The following is a 20,819-nucleotide window of genomic DNA, read 5'->3' as shown; positions in this document are numbered from 1 at the left end:
AAATTGCTTAGCAGCTTACATGGTCGCCCTCAACGAGTGAGACTTGAAGCTGCAATATCTGCAGGCAGAGCCCAGGAGTTTTTACTAGAAAGGAGGTCAGTGCCCCTGGGAGGGATACCCACATAGTCTCAGGGATGTTTCATGCCAGAGTGACTCCACCTTGAGAAGGGGAAACTCGAGAGTCCAAGACCTTCAGGTGGTGTTTCATTACCAAGCTTAAGACTAGCAGAATTAAGATGGCACCTAGGGTCAGTGAAGACCCACTTCTAATCATTCTCAGCAGCCTTTAATTTATTAATGCCACAGATACTGTTTTTAAAGATTTACTCATTTATATACATAAGAATTGGGGTACAGGCCAGAGATGTGGGGTGCGAGAGGATTCACCAGAGACAGAATGGGGAACAGAACAGGCAGACTGACTGAAATACACTGCTGAGGGGAGCAACGGGCAAGCCAGGAGAGGTCTGCTGCACCATGCGGGTAGCTCCCTGGCCGGGATTGAACTCATGCCGCAGCGGCTGTGGACAGCTTCATAGGCTGCGTCTTAATCCCTTGTGCCAACAGGGAGGCCCTAATGGCACAGACATTTATTGTAGACCAGGCTGAGAATGCTGAGAATACAACATGGAATTAGCAGAAATGGTCTTTGTCCTTTGGAGGCTTTTGCACCTATTGGAGAACAGAAGCAAAAACCAACCTACAGGAAACATGAAAGAATTAAAAATTGTGCCAGAAAACAACTCGACGTAAACATTTCCAGGACTCTTACCATTCCTAGAGCAACCAGACTGGATGTAGCCGATGTAAATTACTATGGAGTGTTGTGTCAAATCTACCTAATGCAACTGACACACTTTCAAGCTGGTTTTACCTTTGCAGCAGAAAGCTGTTAAGAAGACCAACAATTAACTCTGGGAAACAAGGACCAGAATTTTTCTGCCATAAGTGGTACCAGTTCCTTCAGTCATTACTTATCATCAAGACTGTGTCTGTTATTACAGCTCGGTCATGGAGCTTCTCCCAGCTTCAGCTTCCTCACTGTGGAGTGGGGCTAATAATCTAGACTCTGCAGTGTTGTTGTAAGAACCTGAAGTGGGGCCTCCCTGGTGGCGCAGGGTGTTGAGCGCAGTGCTGTGAGGCTATCTGTGACCTTTGTAGCGTGGGTTTGATCCTGGCCAGCCGGGAAGAAACCCACATGGCGCAGCAGACCTCTCCTATCTCGCCCGCAGCTCCCCTCAGCAGTATTTTGGTACATCTGCCTGCTCTGCTCCCCGCTCTGTCTCTGGTGAATCTTCTCGCCCCCTGCAACTCTGGCCTGTATCCCACTTCTTAAAAAGAAAAGAACCTGAAGTAGTGTATGTGAACCACCTCGAAGTGCCCCCTCCATCCCTCAATGTCCTGTCCTCCCACTTAAAAACACAAACAAGGTCCTCCCCGGTGGCGCAGCGGTTGAGCGCTGGGTTGCGAAGCTGCCCGCGGCCTCTGTGGCGCCGGTTCGAACCCCGGCTGCTCCCCGGCCACCAGAGGAGGGTCCCACATGGCGCGCAGACCTCTCCTGCCACCCGCTGCTCCCCTCAGCAGTGTACTTTGGTCCTTCTGCCTGCTCTGCTCCCCGCTCTGGCTCTGGTGAATTCTCTCACCCTCCCGTGCCCCTCCCGTGCTTCTGACTGTACCCAGTGCTTGTATAAACAAAAACAACAAACAAACAAACACATAAATAAATAAAAACATGCCTCTATAAAAAAAAAAAAACACAAACAAGCAGCTGCTGCCTTATCTTTAAATGTGCTATCCAGGGTTGGGTACCAGGCTCCTGCCCTAATATTACTGAGGCAAAAATAGCAGGGAATGGTCTTTTCTTCCATGTCGGCAGCCTGCGGGGGACTGCTGGAGTCTTGGACAAATGTAACTTGTACTCTGATGACACACAACTTCCTAGTAGCTCAGCCTGCACTGGCGATCATCATTTATCCACAAGCATAACATGAAAAAGTGGTCAGAGTTTGGCTAACTGTCACTTATAAAGAAATCGATATAGGCAGTGAGTGCAGGGGGGTGTCTTGGGCCTGCCTATCAGAAGGGAAATGTACTGGGTACAAATTCTCTTTTAATAAAAATGTGTTGGATGAGCCTGAGCAGGTGTCAGCATTTCTGCTCTGTACCTGCAGGAGATGGAGCTGGTGGAGCTGCGTTGCCGGTGCCCAGGTTTGTCCAGCGCGCAGAGAGTCCGGCCTTCGCCACTGCCCGCTGGTAGTTGTCATAGAGGGTCTTTCCATACTTGGGAGGGAACACAAAAGAAGAAAGGAATTCATTTATTCCAAATTCTGTATTCAAGTGCAATATTCATATTGAGGGGAAAAAAGTACTCCTCGGCTATTCAAATTGCTTAGCAGCTTACATGGTATTTTTTAGTATTTTTTAAGTCTAAGTATTTCAATAAAAATGTCACAAATTGGACCTCCCTGGTGGTGCAAGGAGTTAAGACACAACTTATGAAGCTATCTGCAGCCACTACAGCACGAATTCGATCCCTGGCCGGCCGAGGAGCAACCCACATGGCAAGGCAGACCTCTCCTGACTCGCCCGCAGCTCTCCTCAGTAGTGTATTTCAGTCAATCTGCCTGTTCTGCTCCCCACTCTGTCTCTGGTGAGTCCTCTCATCCCCCACACCTCTGGCCTGTACACCTAGTTCTTTTTTTTTAAAGACTTATTTATTTATTTTACACAAGAACAGGGGTATAGGCCAGATGCGCGGGAGGGTGACAGGATTCACCAGAGGCAGAGCAGGGAGCAGAACAGGCAGATGGACTGAAGACACTGCTGAGGGGAGCAGCGGGCGAGACAGGAGAGGTCTGCCGCTCCATGTGGGACCCTCGCCTGCTGGCCGGCATCGAAACGCCGCTGCAGAGGCTGTGGACATCTTCACAGTGCCGCGCTCAACCACCTGCGCCACCAGGGGAGGCCCATGTGCCCTAGTTCTTGTATGCATAAATAAATAAATCTTTAAAAAAAAGTCACAAATTATTTTTTTTTAATAAATTTCCAGATTAGCAGTTAGTAAATACTTTTACCTCGATATTGGAGGAGGGCTTCTGTCACTTAATTCTGATTGTATGTCTTTATGTAACTCTACCAGAGATTACATCTGTGTTTAATTACACACCACACTTGCAATACTCTCCAGGGGTGAATGTCAGCAAAGTCTTATGTGGATGTAAACCCTCGATTCTCATGCCATTGGAGAGATCCACGTTTCTACCATTCTCACTAATGAAACCCAATGGGCAGATAAATGAGATACTATCTGCAGAATTGACCCATTTAGAATGGGTCGGCTGTTTCACAGTAGTACAAAGATCGGTCCCACATCAAGAAGCTGTCTGGCAAATTCAAGATAGAGCGAGTCTAAATGCCCTCTCACCTTGGCAATCCTAATTCCTGCAATCCACTGGTTTAGAGTTCTTGCGTCATCACAGCAGAGATACTTGATATACTGGGACTCCTTCTGAATTTGGGGATGCTAGAAAAAAGCCATTTCAAAGACCATTTGTAAGCTCTTCCTTTATTAGCACCTTTCAAAAATTTTTTTGAAATGCTAACATTATATGTGATCTCATGAGGTGGTGACAAAAATTACTGGTCAAAATTTTAGGATTAGGAAGAAGGGTACCTTTTAAAAATGGGCAACTTTTGAAAGGATCTAAGGTATCTGTGAGGTGATATCATAAGCACTTATATTATCGTGAATAAATTTTTGTTTCAGCTTTTCTAACTTTTAAAAGCCTTCATATCTACCATGTCTCTATCACTACAAAAGTTTAGAATTATTTATCAGATAAGGGAACATACTGATTGGATGTAATTCCTATGTCACAGAATTCCTGCTTTTGGGAACTTCCAGTCATAGGGTTATTTCTGCTACCAGGGATTCAGGGTTTCACTCTTTCTGGACTGTCACCTTCTACTTAAATGGGTCATTTTGGCCTCTAGATGAATGTTCAAGAGAAAATAAATGTTTGTTTATTCTAAAGAGGTAGCAGTTTGGCAGGCTTTCTGGGGCAATCCACGCCTTCTGGGAGTCAAAGGTATGAGTGATATGGGCAGGTACAAAGCAGAGACACACACACACACACACACACACACACACACAGTTACCCCCAAGTCCTCTTCCTTAATCCTCACTGCTTTTGCAATTTCTGTTTTATGTCTCTGTTTCTGTTAGATTGTGAGTACCTTGAGGGTGGGAACCGAGTCTGTCTTTCACTGTTAAACACCCTGAAGCTTATTAGCACATGGTCTGGAGCATGGTAGGGATTCCAGTCCAGAGGTGGAAAGAATTGTTGAAGGAAATAAGATTTCCTGTTCAGTTGGAAGTCTTACAGCCATAAGGTGAAGGGCAGGGAGCCACGTCTAGGCTCTAAAATGTGTGCCATGTGAATTTTCATGGGTCTTTATAATTTCTCATGAACCTTATTATACAGAAGAATGATTGCCAACCATAATCATTGTGTGTGTGTGTGTTTGTGTGTGTGTGTGGTAAAGACACTGCAGAAAATGTAGAAATTACGAAGAATTCTTCCTTTTGGCTTTTTGAGCTAATTGAGCACAATCTGCCTTTATACTTTTATCTTTCATTAGACTTTTCCCTTCACTTAGGTCCTTTGGTCCTCAGAATTTGCATCAGCATCATTGGAAGAAAGGTCAGTTTCTAGAATTTATTTAGCACCTTGGGTTCTCTCTTCCAGAACCACAGACGGCTCAGGGGGGCTCCGGGACATGGGCTGTAGTTTTCCACTCCCAGCCAGCAGATGGCGGCAAACACTTTTGAACGGCGGCAGCACTTTTCCCTGGTACTGCTACATTAGTCCTGAATGTTAGCTTTTATTTTTGCAATTGTTACCACAAATTAATCCTCTCGAAGGCCCTTAAAATTGGAATTGTCTATCATCTCAGATAATGTGACCCAACCTCAAAAAAGGATTGTTACATTAATTAATTAGAAATTCATATTAATGAAAAGTAGCAGAAGATCTGGTCCCTGGATGGAACGTGTCATTCCACAAATGCCTGCAGCATTTCCTTCAACGCCAAAATTCGCAAAACCAATCCCAAATCCTTGTCTTTCAATCCCAGAAGCACAGCACCCTAACTTAAAGCGGGGTTCTTGTCTGTTATGTAAGAGGGGCTGGAGAGCCCCTCTTGTTTATCTCCCTTTTTCAGAGACATTAAAAAGGTTGCCATTATTGCTTAGAGCTTGGTATATTAAACTTTTTTTGGCTGTTTGTCTTTTGATTCATGCAGTGTGAGAGCCAAGTTCCCAGAAGCAGACTCCAACTCATGTCGTGCTTGTGATGAAAGGTACAAAGCAACTTCTGTATTAAGGTTTCCACTTAAATAGCACAACAAACCATTTCTCAAGTACGGTATTCATCCAAATAGAGTAAAATGTGACTCTTCCAATAAATATAATGGCTTCTGAGCATAAAGCAGAAACAAGGACTCTTTAATGCAAGTACTAACAATGGCTCCTCCTGTAACGACGAGGTAGGTGAACAGATCTCCGTTCATTCGTGGGGCTAGTTTCACCAATCTCCTTATGCCACATGTATTAGGAATGTGTGCAGGAGAATAATTAGGCATCAGATGATCTGAAAGTTCTCTTTATATGGTTGTAAAAGAGCTTGCCCAGCGGTCACCAGGGCAGAGTTGGGGCTTAGCTCTGTGCTGCCCCCTTGATGATGCAGGCTCCCAGGACCTCATGCAGCAGGCCACTGTGCTTGCTTTGTTTACACTTCTTGGAACCTCACCCAGGGGCTTAATGCCTAAATGAATCTTCAGTTGAAAATATATGCAAAGAGTTTTAAGGGAAAATGCTGGCTCAGCACCACTGGGCAGGCTCTTCTGCAATTGGTTGGGTTTCTCCTAACCATAAAAAGAGTGAAGCTCTCTTAGGGCATGCAGCATAGTGCACAAAGACCAGACTGTGGAACTGCTAGAGGGCTTTAAAGGTCCTCTAGGGCGCCTGGCGCTAAACCATTTGTAGATGACCTGCTTTTGGGTTGGGGTTTTGTACATAATAGAGCAGCTCCCTCGCTACGATCTATTGAAAGTCAGCCCTTGACACAAGGGTTTGAGAAAGAAAGAAAGAGAAAGAGAGAAAGAGAGAAAACAGTGATAGGAAAAAAAAAGATCCTCTAAACATACAAATGAGGAAACATTTTTCTAAGGCTAAGGGGAGTGTCAGAACCATAACTAGAACAAAGACCTGTACATTAAACATATAATGGCCAGATATAGAAAGATGAGTTACCAGAGGCTCACACCATTAATGGGGGTTGTGCTGGGGATGTGCCAGGGAGATGTATGTATGCAAATAATGTGGTTACTGTTCCATGCAACATTTGATAGTAAACTTTTGAAAATGAAGACTGAGAAAGGCTTTTGGGGAAGAAGTGATAGGATTTTGTCACATCTACAAGTTCCATGTGGTTTAGGCCTGCAAGCCATGAAAGAAGAGGCAGAAAATGAGCTGGAGAGGAACCAGCATAAAGGGCCTTTTATGGAACAAGCAACTGACACTGTCCCTGGTTGGTGGAGCCATGGGACAGAGGAATGTGGGCAGCGAGAGGCAGGCAGTGGATGGTGAACCTCGAGTGAGAAAGGAGAGAGGGCTGGAGGAGAGATGTTGCTGGTGGAAAACCAGAAGAGCTGGAGGAGAAAAGGAAAGAGGAGAGAGTTCAAGGATGACTGAGTGAGAATTATGGGTTTAATGGTGCCCCCTCAAAAGATAAGCTGAAGTCTTAACCTCGATACCTGTGAATGTGGCTGTATTTGGAAATAAGAGCTCTGCAGGTGTAATCAATTTCAGATGAGATCATAATGAATTATCGTGGGATCTAACCCAACAGAATTGTTTCCTTACAAGGAGAGAAAAAAACATAAGAGACGGATATTCAGAAGGAAGACAGCCAGGTGGTGATGGAGGTGGAGCCTGGTGATCTGCTGTTACAAGAATGGAAACACCAAGGATTGCCAGAAAGTGCCAGAAGTTTGGTGAGAGGCATGGGACAGATTTTCCCTCGGAGCCTCTGAAGGAAACAATCCCGCCGACATCTTGATTTTGGACTTCCGGCCTCTTGAACTGCAAGCAAATATATTTCTGTTGTTTTAAGTCATCCAGTTTGTGGCAATTAGTTCTGGCAGCTCCGCTGGGTGATGGTATTATTCATCTGGAGAAGATTGCGGAAGGAGGAGTTTGTAGGTCTAAATCCCCATTCTGGGAAGCTCTTGGTGTGAGGTCTGCCTGACTTGGCTGTAGACCCTCGCCCTGGGGTTTGGTTCCTTGCTCCCTCTGACAACATTCGTCCTGTTTGCTCACTCCAAAGCGTGTCTCATCACCAGCTAAGCCCCAGTGCTGGTTGTTTAGAGTTAGGATACATGTTAATATTCTGAGCAAAAACGTTGTGCTTATAAAAAACAGAGATTCTTCAGGGATGACAGTCATTTTAGCTCATTGTTATCTGATAGTTGCAATAATAAGAAATCACGAACATGCAGGAGAGGTCACCCACAAGTCAAAATTATTAAATATAATAAATTGAACTCAATTGTTAAAACACAAACCAAAACTGACCACAGACCTAACGAAACCCAGAGCTCTGTAGAAATACAGCAAGACTCTCAACATGTGTGTGTGGTTATAAGAATAATAACCCTGATCTGACTGGAGATTCTGATTTAGAACACTCAGTAACAGTTGTGTATGTATGTTATTTCTCAGTTACTTTTGTGGGGGGGAGCAGTGATTTTAACATTTCTCAGGCACCTTTTGTTTTTAATGAAGAAAATTCATTTCCTTTGAACGGTTGTGTTTTTAAAGACAGCGGAAGCAACACAGGGGAGTGTCCAGGCTGCCTGGAGTGTTGGGGTCCAAGGGAGAGACCTACCTCCTGGAGTCCCTGGTGTGTGACAATAGCACCCTGTGTGGGCAACTCTGAAATGGCAGAGGGTCCATGATCTCTTCTATGATGTGGCCCTTGACACAGAATGTGCTTGTTACAGACATTCAGTACTGGCCTCCATCTGTGTAAATGGCGCAAACCTACAGGGTTTGAAACTTGTTCTCAGGAGATGCTACAGCCGTGCCCCCGGCGCTGTGCTTGTGCCCACCAAGAGCAGTGGCCATACATTTCTAGACACCTGGAGGGAGGTTTCTCCTGGGGGTGGGGGGTAACCACATCTTCTTGATTCAGTCATCTATTTTTGGGCATTTGGGTTGTTTCCAGGTTTTACCTATTGTAAACAGTGCTGCAATAAACATAGGGTACAGGTGCTCTTTAGAATCAATGTTTTTGTGTCCTTTGGGTACATCCCTAGGAGCGGAATTATGGCTTTGGTCTTTTTAACCTTGCCACCAGCTCCAGCTTTCTTGGTTTCAGGTTTCTACTCCATAGTAGCCATCTTCTCAGCTTTTTCACCCACCATCTTGCAAGACTGGAAAGGTGAGGTGTTCTTGTGGGGGGTCATGGTGTCTAAGGCAATGACATGGTTTGAACAGCCCAGACACATAAATTCCTTGAGCCCATTTCTGGGAGTCAGATGTCAAATTTAGCAGATAAAAGTTACTCTTGACCAACCTTCCAAAATACAATGCCTAATGTAATCTTACCAAACACCTGGTAATACGTGTTGCCTCAACATAAAATACACCTTAAAAAGATTCAAGACCCAGTAATATTTTTAGGAAAAATTTTTTTTTTCTATTCTGTATTTTTCTAGGAAATCTTGTCAAGTTTCTAATTTCTAAAAAGAACCAAGAATCTCCCTCAATATTATCAATAAAATTATAAATCACATTTGTTCAAAACATAGAGCTCTCATTTTCAGAAAGGATGAAGAAGTGCAGCAAGACGCACTTTACAGTATTAGACTCAGATATTGGGCATTGCGGGGAAATGATCCAAATTGGTAAAAATGTTTTCCCTTTTCCAATTTTGGTTTAAGAATAAAAAATTTTGTTATATTTATGGCTAACTATTAATATTTAACATTTTTTTAACCTTAAAAGGGAGTGTTAGCTCAGATTGCTTACAAATCTAAATTAAGGATTTTTCACTAGGCCATACCTTTAAAACAAAGCAGAAGTCAGTGGGTGCTTTATATTTCATTTTGCACTGAATCGCATAGTAAATGTTGACATTTTCAAACTGTATAAAACATGCCAGATCTCGAGAAGTCTGAAAAGGAAGAAAATAACCTTAACAGAGTTTGTGATTAATATTTTTCTACAGGCCTCCTTGGTGGTGCAAGGGGTTAAGCACAGCACTGTGAAGCTATCTGCAGCCTCTGCAACACAAGTTCAATCCCCTCTGCAACACGAATTTGATCCCCAGGCAGCCAGGGAGCTACCCACATGGTGCAGCAGACCTCTCCTGTCTCTCCCACTGCTCCCCTCAGCAGTATATTTCAGTCAATGCACCTGTTCTGTGTCCCCCTCTATCTCTGGTGAATCCTCTCACCCCCTGCACCTCTGGCCTGTACCCCAGTTCTTACATGCATAAATAAATAAATCTTTAAAAAAACAATATTTTTCTAAGATTGTTCTCGATGGCACAAGCAAGGATTACAGTTTAGTAGAATATTATTAAATTTCAAGTAACTTATTTAAGTATCTTCCATGCACAGATTTCTAAAAGCCTAGTCTGCACTTTAAGAGATAAAAAAGTACACCCAAGGCAAAACAGCAAGTCACAGACCCAGAAATGGAGCGAAGGTTTATCGTCCTCCACTGCAGGGTCTGGTTGGCTGTGTCACGGGTGCTGATGCAGGAGAGAAAAGGTGACTGAGCACCGAGTCAGAAATTTCATTTTGGCTCTTGCCACTCTAAGTCTGGCTCTTGCCGTTCTAAGTCAGTGATGGATTTCACGATTGAGCATGTAGAAAAGAAATCCCCTCAGGATGAATAATGAGAGGTAAATTTGATGCTCAGTAAATTATTACACACTTCATGCATTTCTTCCTGAGAAAAAAGGATCCTTTGATGCTCTTTAGAGCAGGAGGTGTTGCTATGGCAACAGAAGCCTCTCCTCCGTGTATAATATGCACCCGAGGATTGCAACCTCTAATCTACGTATTTGTTTACACTTCAATTACAAATTTGTCCCATTACTCTTTTTTTCTCCCTCATATTCTTAAAATTTTTTACCTAGTTACTGAATACATAGTAAAGGGCAGAACTGCCACACTTCAGTGCTCGAGTATTTCTGTACATTCATCTTTTTTCCTTGTAAGATATTTTCTTCTGGATTTTCAAAGTTTTAATTACAAAATTACTGCCTACTCCTTTAATTTTAAAAAACAATGTATGTACACACATAATCAAATGGCAATCTTCCTTCATTATCCTCTTTTCTACTTCTGCTCTATTTTTCCAGAAGAAATATTAGGTAATATTCTTGCAAATATTTTTGGGTAAACATTTATGTACCTATGTGTGGACAGACCTACATGCCCACATATATACATATACAAGTAAAAAAATTTAATGACATTTTACTCTAAATACTATTCCACGAACTTCTTCTTTTCTTAACATTGCATCCAGGGCTTTTTCTAGGTCATCACATATCCATGGATCTAAGACATCATTTTATGGCTATAGCGTTCCCCTGTGGAGGTGTAATTATTTAACTATTCTACATAGATGACTAGAGATTATCTCAATATCTTTCTGCTAGAAAAATACTGCATAGCTGAGCAAATATTTTTGTGGGATAGATTGCCAAATGTGGAACTGACATCTGAAGGGGCATTCCTGTTTATATTTGCATAGCAGTTGCTAAATTGCCCCTGATTTGCCTGGAAAGCTTACATTCCGATCTTCTATGCATGAAAATGCCCATCCACTCCTGCTGCCTGAGGGTTTCATTAGTTTCTTTGAAGCAATGCTTTTTTGCTAAGGTGTTCATTTTTTGTTTGTTTGTTTGTTGCTGACCTTAGTCTTTCCTTTGGGCACATAATAAATTCCAGAAGCCCTGAGAAGAAAATAACGCCTTTTCCAAGATTTCTTTCCATCTTCTTTCAGATAAAGAGCTCCTTCAAGTTCCGGTACAATGACGGATGTCCCACAGAAACATTCCTAAAATTGAGATTCCAATTACATAAAACACGTGAAAAATAAAACATACATTTTCTTCACACTTAAATAAACTGTGGCAAGTTAGCCTTTAAGTTAAAATTCATTTTTATCTATAATTCAAATTGACTGCTTAGTTTATGTTGTGTGCTATTTACCAAAAGAGAAAGAAGCAAGTGGAGACAGCTGAGCCTGGTTCCTTCCTGAGTGAGACTTCAAGGTTTCTGACCACATAGCTTTGTGGCCATAGGCAAGCCCCTAAATCTCACTTCTTTTATTTGAAAAAATGGAGTAATAATAGCCTTAACTTCATAGAGAAGTTGTGAGTATTTCTGTAGTAAATGTTAAATAAAAGCTGCTGGTAAATAGAAAAATGATCACTTTTCTTGCAAGTGAAAAAAAAAAGTATCATAGTTAGTACCTACAAAAATTATAATAAATAATTATATACATAAAATATGTATATTAATTTATTCTTGGGATGGTTTTCTTATCAAAAATGCAGAAGGCAATTATTAATATATAGTATCAAAAAAGACAGTGCCAAAGTATATTTTCTAGGTGTATATTTTCAAATGTCAGAATTTGCATAGGGTTATATAATTCTTAATAAATTTCTTTTAAAATACAATGCACTAAAATGACATATTTTTCACCTTTCAATTCAAATTCTCAGACACATTTTTTGCTTTCTTACAACTTTCAGCTTCATTTCATTCAGAGTTGTAAGTGTAGAATAGCTTTTAGCTTGGCATCTTTCACGTACACTTGCATGGAGTGGAGCTGGGATACATTTATGTTCACATTCCACTCCTTCCCAACGCCTCCAGTTTCCCTCACATTTAATAGCTATTATTGATTGTCTTGTCAATCATCTTGGAAACCCAAGTAGATTTTTTGGCCAGACTAGAAAGCAGGATCACCATGACTTTTTATAGTATAATATGCCTTGCATTTTCTTTCAGCTTTGAAAAGACAACTATTCAGGCAATTGTATAAATCAAGGCATAACTTGTCCCTGATATAGACTCAGCATTGACGGGAAACAGGGGGGCTGTGTTGGGAAGCTGTTTGTTCCCCTTCTCTTGGTCTCTGTCACTACATTCAGAACCTGAATCTCCTTGTTGCTGAAGTGACTGGTGCCCTTTGGTTAATACAGAATGATGTGTCCATTCCCTCCATTGGGCCTCCCTGTGAAATGCCCACTGGCTCTTGGTCCCAGGAACCAGGCTTGAGCATGTTTTCAGGACCTTGGGAGTCACAGTGAGTGTTTGCTACAGGGTGGGGATAACAGGAACACGTGCAGGGCCTGGGCAAACCAGGGAGAGTGGGAGAGGGTGTTCTTCTAAGTCAGTCAGCTGTCTCCAGGTGGGAATATGGGCCCTGTCATCATGAGGTCCTCTGAGTTTTTAAGACAAGTCCAAGTAATGGTCAATGCAATGTCAAAGATGAAGGAAACCTGTCTGGGGCTCCAACATTCCCTGGTCACCTATGACCTGGCCCTCATCTGTGTTACAGGCTGGGAATAGAGCCTGGATTTTTATCATAGTAACTATGTGGAAACTCATCAGGACCATCAAATGAGTTTCTGGAACACGTCCCTGGAGTGGGCAATGAGGTACCTGTAGTAATGACACTCCGTCTTCCACACATCCCTGGTTTGCTGGAATAATTCAATACAATTCAGGAAACTGGGCTTCTGCACTTGCCCAGAACACGTGGTCCTTACTGGGCAGAGCCCACCTAGCGTCAGCTCTCCAACTCCAAATCTTACATTTCCCACCATCTGGCTGCAGCACGGACAGTGGGAAGCGTGAGATTTGGAAATCTTTGTATCTGACTTCCAAGGAGCACTAAGTAATGGACTATATGAAGTGTTAGCTAGCAAGGTTTATGCAGATTTATCTTTCAGTCAAGAATCACAAATCCAACTTTTTGAAATGCAAAACATATTGTCTAAAGCCATTTTTTTTTTACAACTGACTTAGTTTAACACAATATTTATAATCTAGCAAAAACTTGATTTTAAAATCCCAAGTTTAAATGTCAGTGTTTCTCAGGATTTTGCATTGTTCTGAGAAACAAATAATATTTAAAAAGACACCTCCTCTTTTCTTCTACACAGCAAAGTCAAACTTACCTCAAGTAAGGATTCTTTGTTTTTAGCATTCATTTTCTCATTTGCTTCTTTGCTTTCTTTTTTTCCTTTGTTATCCAAGTAAAAATTCTAAAATAAAATATTGAAAGATCAGATGAGTCAGCTTTCATCACCATGCATTGCAAATTCTCGCTGCATGAAATAACAGGACAGCACAATATACTCTGTCATCTCAGCACTGGGCCCATGTTGGCGAACACCTACCAGAATTTAACCTGCCCTTCTTTGAACTGCTCACAATCAATGAGGAAACAAACAAGATTGGAAACTAGTTAAACGCCGCCGTGGTCCAGAACACTAGTCAATGCTGTAAGTTGGGAGACCCTAAGGCGCTGAGTCTGGTTGGAGGTCAAGTCCAGGTTCTATGCTCTGGCTGGTAGGTACCAAGTAGGATCCCACGGCTCTGGGAACTAGAAATCCTGGTGTATCAAGAGAAGGTTGATTTTTATAAAATCAGTTGAAGACTGATTAAAATTAGCTGGAGACTAATTTTAATTAAAATTAAAATGCATGGGCCATTCACAACAGACTTTGTTACCTGTCAACTTGAAACCATCTCTCACTTTTTGACTCACTTCACTTTGCAAAATCAGCTCATAAGAACAGAAGTAGAAAGGACATTTCTGGAAGGAGAGTCAGCCTTACAAGGCAGAGAAGACCTTGGCTGAAAGGTGCTCAGGAATGGGGGCAAGGTATCTCAGGGGGTTAGTGTAATGCCTTGTTGACACTGAATATTAATGAGATAGCTGGAAATCAATGTTAAATGCATACATTTCTGACCCCCAAAATCATGAGGACCCAAAGGCTAATTTTTACATACTGATATGGCTGAAGTGTCACTGTGCAAAGTGATTATTGTGTGTGTCATAGATAAAATGTTGAAGATTTTAATGTGAAAAGTTTTGTAAGTCTTATAAAATAATGTATTAAAAATGGATTAAAACTAGGACAATACCGCTATAACATAGAGACTAAATTAAGAACCCTCTTGAAAGTGGGCATAAAAAGGTTTATCAACACCTGCTGTGAAAGTTCTTGGTCAGTCATTTCAGTTCAGACAGCTTTGTAAAGCAGCAGAACTCAAAAGTCAATTCATTATCTGTTATAAACTGAGAACTATTGAACCTGAATTTAATAAAAAAGGAACTTGAAAAATGGGAAATGAGGCTTTTAGTCACAGTCCCTTCCCTTTTCTCACAGCTTTTGAAATTGCAAGATTTGGGGACACCTGGATACAAACAGCAAATACATTACTTTAAAAATATCACCTCCAAATGCTTCTCGGCCTTTTGGCTAAGATCAAGTGTAAAAATATCACCTCCTTGGTCATATGAACTCATGTTTATTGCAACACTACTTACAATAGCCAAGTTATGGAAACAGCTTAAACAACATAAGTGCCAGCAGCACATGAGAGGATAAAGAAAATGTGGTATATATACACAATGGAATGCTACACAGCATTCCACAGCATTCCACAGCTCAAAAATAAAGTGAATTCTTGTCATTTGCAACAACATGGATGGAATTGGAAGGGGTTATGCCTGAGTTCAATGTATCATCCCTATTTTCTTCATCTCCTTTTATGCCAGAGTCCATTGGTCACCATATTCTGCAAAACTGGAGCTCCTAAATATTTCTTAATGGTCTCTAGTTCATCATCATCTCCTTTTTCTCGGCATCTGGTTTAGAGTAACCTCGATCCTCTTGTTCTGTTTCTCTCCAGTCTAAATGAAGTCTTGCTTGGTTAAAAACAATTTGATCAGGAATAAAATGACAGCAGAAAAAACAAATTGGTTAAAATTCTCCTTTCTTCTGGCACTACTAATTTTTCAGGTTTCAGTAATTCTGCTGATGGGCCCATTTCCAAGAATTTATTAGAATTCTTGAAATTCTTGATTCAGGAATTTTCACCTTATTTTGCTTTTATCTCCATTCTTTATCCAATTTTGCTTGGCATCGATTTCTAAAGTTTTGGGTTTGTGGTGAAATACTGGCAAATGATGTGAATGTAAACCAACAGCCTAATGTCACTTGGCTCTGCTGCTAGCAGGGTGACAAGGACCTTTTCCTGGGACTTAAGTCCTAAGTGGGTTGAAGCGTCCACCAGCTCTGACAGGTGCCAGAAGCAAAAACAACACACCACAGGCCGGATGCAGCAAACAGTATCCCTGATTACTATCTGGGGCTTCAGAAACTTCCGCCCCATCGAAACCTTCTGCAGATGGCATTTCACTCATTGTCGTGACTTCCATAAGCCATTTCTCTGCAAGAGCAAAGCCTGAAATTCAGCTTCATGCACAAAGAGCAGAGCACACTCCATGCAATGGTTTCACTCACAAAAGTGAATCTGAATCACACAGCAGCAAGAAATGCAACTTAGCAGAAAAGAAGTTCAGGACGTAACTAAACAGGCAAAGGAGGCAAGGTTAGTTTGGAAAAAACCACAACATGCCAAGGGACAGAAAATACCTTTTATTTTATTTTATTATTATTTTTTAAAAGATTTATTTATTTATTTATTTATTTATTTATTTATTTATTTATTTATACAAGCACTGGGTACAGTCAGAAGCGCGGGAGGGTGAGAGGATTCACCAGAGCCAGAGCGGGGAGCAGAGCAGGCAGAAGGACCGAAGTACACTGCTGAGGGGAGCAGCGGGCGGCAGGAGAGGTCTGCGCGCCATGTGGGACCCTCCTCCGGTGGCCGGGGAGCAGCTGGGGATCGAACCGGCGTTGCAGAGGCTGCGGGCAGCTTCGTAACCCAGCGCTCAACCGCTGCGCCACCGGGGAGGCCCAGAAAATACCTTTTAAACTAATCTCATATGATTAAAACTGAATGAACAGCTAGTGATTGGAAACATTCATTTGTGACCTGTCTTATTTTAAACACTGTTACTTTGGTCAATCTCCTTTCCACCAATTTTCTGAATCAGCTGTCATTCCCTGCCCTACCCCCACCTCTCCATGGTCCAGTCATACAACTATTTGCCATCATAATCACGGGCTTCCTTCTTCTTGGACTTCACACACCCATGGCCTCCAAGGCTCACTTCCACTCTGCAACTTGCCTGGCTAACTCCCATGAGTTTTTCAGGCGGGCACTCAGATGTACCTTTCTCTCCATCAACTTCCCTGTCCACTTTCTTCTCACCCAGTAGCTGGTCCTCCATCTATTGTATCCCAGTACTTTTTAGATCCAATTCTGAGTTCCCACTTTCCTTCCCTCCCCTCACATCCCACTTTCTCTTACTCTTACTTTTACTTTGTTACCTTTCCTATTTCTGGTTTATTTGTGCCATATCTTACTGCCCTGTCCCCCAGTGACTATAGCAATTTCCTACAATTTTCTTCTGAATCTTGCAATGCATTAACTTTGTCGATAGACTATCCAGTCTTTTTTTTAAAAAAGGATTTATTCATTTATGTATGTACGCAAGAATTGGGGTACAGGCCAGAGGTGCAGAGGATTCTCTGGTGAGAGGATTCACCAGAGACAGAGTGGGGAACAGAACAGGCAGACTGATGAAATACACTGCTGAGGGGAGCAGCGGATGAGACATGAGAGGTCTGCTGCGTCATGTGGGTAGTATCCTGGCTGGCTGGGGATCGAATTCTTGCTGCAGAGGCTGCGGATAGCTTCACAGTGCTGTGTTTAACCCCTTGTGCCACCAGGGAGCCCCTACCCACAAAGTCTTTCGGATGCTCTTTCCCTTCAGGTCCTGCAGTATTTTGTCATAAACGGGATGTTGGTTGTTTTTCACTACCCTAAACCTGAACAGGATTCCTCTATAGCAGTATCTGTCATCGGTGTGGTGGTTATTTTTTACACTTAGGGTTAGGCTTGAGATTAATTAATTGGTTGGTCTTTTCCGAGTTTCACTGATTTAAAGAGCTGACAGTTTTCTGATCTTGGGTAATAGAAACAAATGTAACTGAAAAACCAAAATTCCCATCTACACCATTACTAAGGCTCGTCTGTTCTGCTGGTAGTGTTCTGTGCATTGGGACTTAATCTCCAGAAAGTACCAAGCCTTAACTCTGCCTGTACTATTCTCATTTTAAACTAGGAAGCTATGCTTTCAATATTTTTGTCCATATCTTTTTCTCTAGCAAGATTATAAATTGCTTGAAGGCAAAGATTATACTAATCTTTTTCTTCTCCATAGGTAAGCACAAGGCTATAAATGCAATAGATTCTCGATAAAAGTATGCTAAAGCCAAGCAAGCAAATGCTGGTGTGAATTCCATTAAAGACTTCTCATACAAGCCAACACTGAAAAGACATTGAATACTTTGAAATCTTTTGTGGAGACTACCAAATAAATTGTTCAGAAACTCAGTCTTTTTCTTTTATGATTTCTGGTTAAGTCTAGTTCTTTATGTACAGTTTCGAATTCACTTTCAAATAGTGGCTGGGCAGTGCAGTGATTTGGTTCAGCTGCGCAGGAAGATCAAGTCTAGGCTCAGACCTAGCCCTGAGTAGGGAGCAGAAGCAGGATCTCAGTTATGCCCTGCCCTATTCAAGGATTCATCAATTCATGTAAATGCTGGCAGTAAAAAAAAAAAAAAAAAAAAAAAAGCAACTAACACCCAAATGAAATACAGGATGTATTTAGATTTTTAAATTAACTTTGAGATGTTGCTTGAGGAGAAAAGGCTAAGGTAATTAAACAAAAGAATTTCTAGGATGTGTTTACTTAAGAAACTTCCTGTGGAAATACTCTTCTCTGAGATTTTTTATCCTTTTGGTATAACTTAGCATAAAAAATAAGGCTTATGTCAACAACTACCAAAGCATCTCAGCACAGAGCTTTCACAAAGGGATGAAGGTATTTCAAATTACACAGCCTCCCTTTTAGGAGCCAGGGTGTTGATGAGAATGTCACAGAGCATTTCTCTCACCCAATGTCAGGCGCTGAGGTCACTCTCCATGAAGAGCACCAGTGAGAAGACAAATTATTCACACAAAAACTGAGAAAGTAGAAATATTGAAAATGACCATTTCAGGGCCTCCCTAGTGGCCTAGGGGTTAAGTCTCAGCTCTATCAAGGCTACAGCCTGGCCTGAGTTCGATCCCTGGCCAGGTGCTGACCCACATGGCACAGCAGACCTCTCCTGTCTCACCTGCTGCTCCCCTCCACAGTATATTTTAGTAAATCCTCCTGTTCTTCTCCCCACTCTGTCTCTGATGAATCTTCTCACCCCCTGCACCTCTGGCCTACATCCAAGTTCTTGTCTGCATAAATAAAAAAATATATATATAAAAAAAATTCAGGGTGTATAGTTTATGCTTTGTGCACTCATTTATAGACGCTATGGCAAACTGCAGATATCCATTAAGCCTCATTTTCCTCTTCCTCCTCTTAGTTATACAACAATAGAGTCAAATTACACCATTCCCGGGCACCATTTTTATACTCAATATGAAAGTTGTCACGTGAAGATGTTGTGCAAAATGGTGGTCCTGAATATAATTCCCTAATTCCTGCTGTATATATATTGTTCATGACTTAAAGGAAGCATTTTCAAATAAGGGGAACAATGCTTTTTATAATGTAGACTGTTTTTTGAATTAAAATACAACAAATTGTACATTTTCACTGTTCTTTTTCCCTATCCTAGCATTACAGGCAGTAAACTTGAACAACAAAGACAAAAACAAGAGTATCTTTAAAATAAGAAGCACATAGTATATCAAGGTATATTGGATTAGTGTAGCCAAACAAATAAGAATAGGAGGAAGATTAGTCAACAGAATTTGTGTGTGTGTGTGTGTGTGTAAAAGAACTGGGGTGTGGGCCAGAGGAGTTGGGGGTGGGTGGGTGAGAGGACTCACCAAAGATAGAGTAGGGAGCAGAATAGGGAGATCTACTGAACTACACTGCTAAGGGGAGCAGCAGGAGAGACAGGAGAGGTCTGCTGTGCCCATATGTGAGTGAGCTCCCTGGCTGGGGATCGAACTCAGGCCATAGTGGTGACAGCACTGAGACTTAAGCCCTAGACCACCAGGGAGGCACAACAGATGTTTTGAATGCTGAACCTAAAGACATAAAATGGATTCTTTAAGAATCTTTCAAGGAAACTGACCACAGATCTGAGGCATCCAGAAGGGGAGGGGAGTAGAGAGAGCAGGGGAGGGGAACACAGTGGACTATGGTGGAGGACTATGGGTGCTTTGTGGTAGGAAAACTATGATGAGCACACCTGAGGGGAGGAAACCTCTATTGAGAAAAAAGAAAGTTGTAAAATAATGGTACATCATTAATAATAAAAAAAAAATCTCTTAAAGGGTTTTTAGTTTGCATATGGTCTAGCAGTTGAATTTGTGTTCATTGGAAAGACATATATTTGTGAATTTTGTAAGCTAACAAATGAAGGGATTAGTACATAGATGACATTAAAAAATCCTCTATATTTTATGTGATTTAATAATATCCAAGTTACCTTACCTGGGGGTTTTTAAATACAGAGTATTTTTCCTCTTTCTCCAAAAATAGCACTTTATTTTCTGTGTCTCTTGTCCAGTCTGATAAGACTTCCACAACATTTTCATGATCTTCAAAAAACCTTTCTGATGAGACAAGAAAAGTTTTCATTCAGACCCAAGATGTCAGGGTTTCCAAGGCAGAAACAAGCTCGTATTGAATTAAATACATTGCTTCATATTTCTCATAAGTTTTTAGAAATTCCTAATTCTTACAAGATGTCACCTTGTAACATCCTTGTTAAATTCATTCTTCCTTTTGGGTCTTTGGCCTATTTTCCATTAAAAACAAAACAAAACAAAACTGACAGAATCCATGCTACAGTGAGAACGATCAGCTATTGCACTTTTTATCAAATGACATTTTGGACTTGAGACAGTTCCAGGTGGAGGTAAGCATATCCTATCTGTAAAACAATTAAGCAATGTCTGGTTAAACAATATTGTGAGATATGTGATAGGGACTGGAAAAGATCACTCCCTAAACTCTAAAAACCATGTCGGAATGTCTGAACCACACCTAAACACAAAGGAAGACTTTCATTTCTCTATTTGCCTCAGAGAGTTGAAGAGGATTTCAAGGGTTGTTCAATGGACACAGTTCACTGCCTCCAGGAAGGTCAACTTCCACCCAAATCTTCTAAAAGAGGCGATTCTATATTCCACCAGGTCCTCCAGGGAGGCGACTGTTCTGAGTGGTATTAAGAGTGAGAGGAAACACAGCGTTGCCTTTTGCTTATTTTCCTTTTTACTCCATCAGCTTCTACTAACTGTCCTTTGCTCTTTAGGGCTGAGTCTCTTCAACTAGACAAAGTGTCAGACATTAGGCTAATGGGTTGGGAAGACAGGGAATGAACAATGATGTGAGGCCTGCGGCGGAATCACACTACCATTTAAAGAGGCAAGCTCCAAAGCAACTTCCGCTGACAGCTACCCAGGCCTCCCACAACCTGCTTTGCTTGCTAAGCCTGCAGTAAAATATACCAGCCCGTCACTTTCTTTCCCTTATAGATCCATGAGGGAAGCAGCAGTAATAA

General features: G+C 41.6%; 1 protein-coding gene across 1 annotated transcript in view; it reads right to left on the bottom strand.

The window, feature by feature from the left end:
• Positions 1-20,819, bottom strand: part of APBB1IP (amyloid beta precursor protein binding family B member 1 interacting protein) — a 66,423-nt gene that overhangs the window by 5,688 nt on the left and 39,916 nt on the right. Inside the window, 6 exon segments of the mRNA XM_037510733.2 lie at positions 2,166-2,280; positions 3,425-3,523; positions 9,129-9,239; positions 10,997-11,140; positions 13,278-13,364; positions 19,748-19,869. Of these exon segments, the coding sequence (XP_037366630.2) occupies positions 2,166-2,280; positions 3,425-3,523; positions 9,129-9,239; positions 10,997-11,140; positions 13,278-13,364; positions 19,748-19,869 (678 nt within the window).

This window comes from Talpa occidentalis, unplaced genomic scaffold, assembly GCF_014898055.3.
Source record: "Talpa occidentalis isolate TD23 unplaced genomic scaffold, MPIMG_talOcc4v2.1 talOcc4.14, whole genome shotgun sequence".
Taxonomy (NCBI): domain Eukaryota; kingdom Metazoa; phylum Chordata; class Mammalia; order Eulipotyphla; family Talpidae; genus Talpa; species Talpa occidentalis.
Note: the sequence above shows the minus strand (reverse complement) of the source record. Positions and strands in the feature narration are given on the sequence as shown.